Here is a 492-nt window from a genome sequence, read left to right on the forward strand (position 1 = left end):
GCTGACCAAGACTATTGCAGGTATATGTACGAGAATATTGGATATAATGTCCATCCAACGCAAGTGTGCGCATTTGATTCGTCAGCCGAGAAAGGATCTTGCCACGTAAGTTTAACATTTTAACTTCCATTACATCGATTTATGTATTTAATATCTTCACAGTAATAATTTAACCGCAATCTCTTAAAAATCGTCAAATATTTAAAACTGTAATGGAAAATGCACAAAACAAGATCTAGACATAAAATTTGAAATCCTTGGTTTCCTCAGGGTGACTCTGGTGGCCCACTGACTGTCGGTGGAAAACTCGTTGGATTGGTATCCTGGGCGAATGGTTGCGCCAGCACCACTTATCCTACTGTATACACGCGTGTCGTCTCTCATCTGGACTGGATTGCAGCTAACGTGCCCTAAATTCCGATCTTTCTTCCAACTATGACTATATACGCACTCTGTCTTTTGTTTTAATTTTTTTATTATCAATTTTTAAAA

At 38.2% G+C, this 492-nt stretch overlaps 1 protein-coding gene across 1 annotated transcript; it reads left to right on the forward strand.

The window, feature by feature from the left end:
• The first annotated feature begins 6 nt into the window (after nucleotides 1-6).
• LOC105461850 (trypsin alpha-3-like) lies at nucleotides 7-469 on the forward strand. The gene is made up of 2 exons (XM_011708357.1): nucleotides 7-105; nucleotides 271-469. The coding sequence occupies exons 1-2, from the start codon at nucleotides 25-27 to the stop codon at nucleotides 412-414; spliced, it is 225 nt and encodes a 74-aa protein (XP_011706659.1). The 5' UTR covers nucleotides 7-24; the 3' UTR covers nucleotides 415-469.
• The last annotated feature ends 23 nt before the right edge of the window (nucleotides 470-492 follow it).

The sequence above is a fragment of the Wasmannia auropunctata genome, unplaced genomic scaffold (assembly GCF_000956235.1).
Source record: "Wasmannia auropunctata unplaced genomic scaffold, wasmannia.A_1.0 LD276420.1, whole genome shotgun sequence".
Taxonomy (NCBI): Eukaryota; Metazoa; Arthropoda; class Insecta; order Hymenoptera; family Formicidae; genus Wasmannia; species Wasmannia auropunctata.

Coding starts and splice junctions, on each gene's coding strand:
- LOC105461850 (XM_011708357.1), top strand. CDS start 25: ATGTACGAGAATATTGGATATAATGTCCATCCAACGCAAGTGTGCGCA. Junction 106..270: donor CCGAGAAAGGATCTTGCCAC/GTAAGTTTAACA, acceptor TGGTTTCCTCAG/GGTGACTCTGGTGGCCCACT.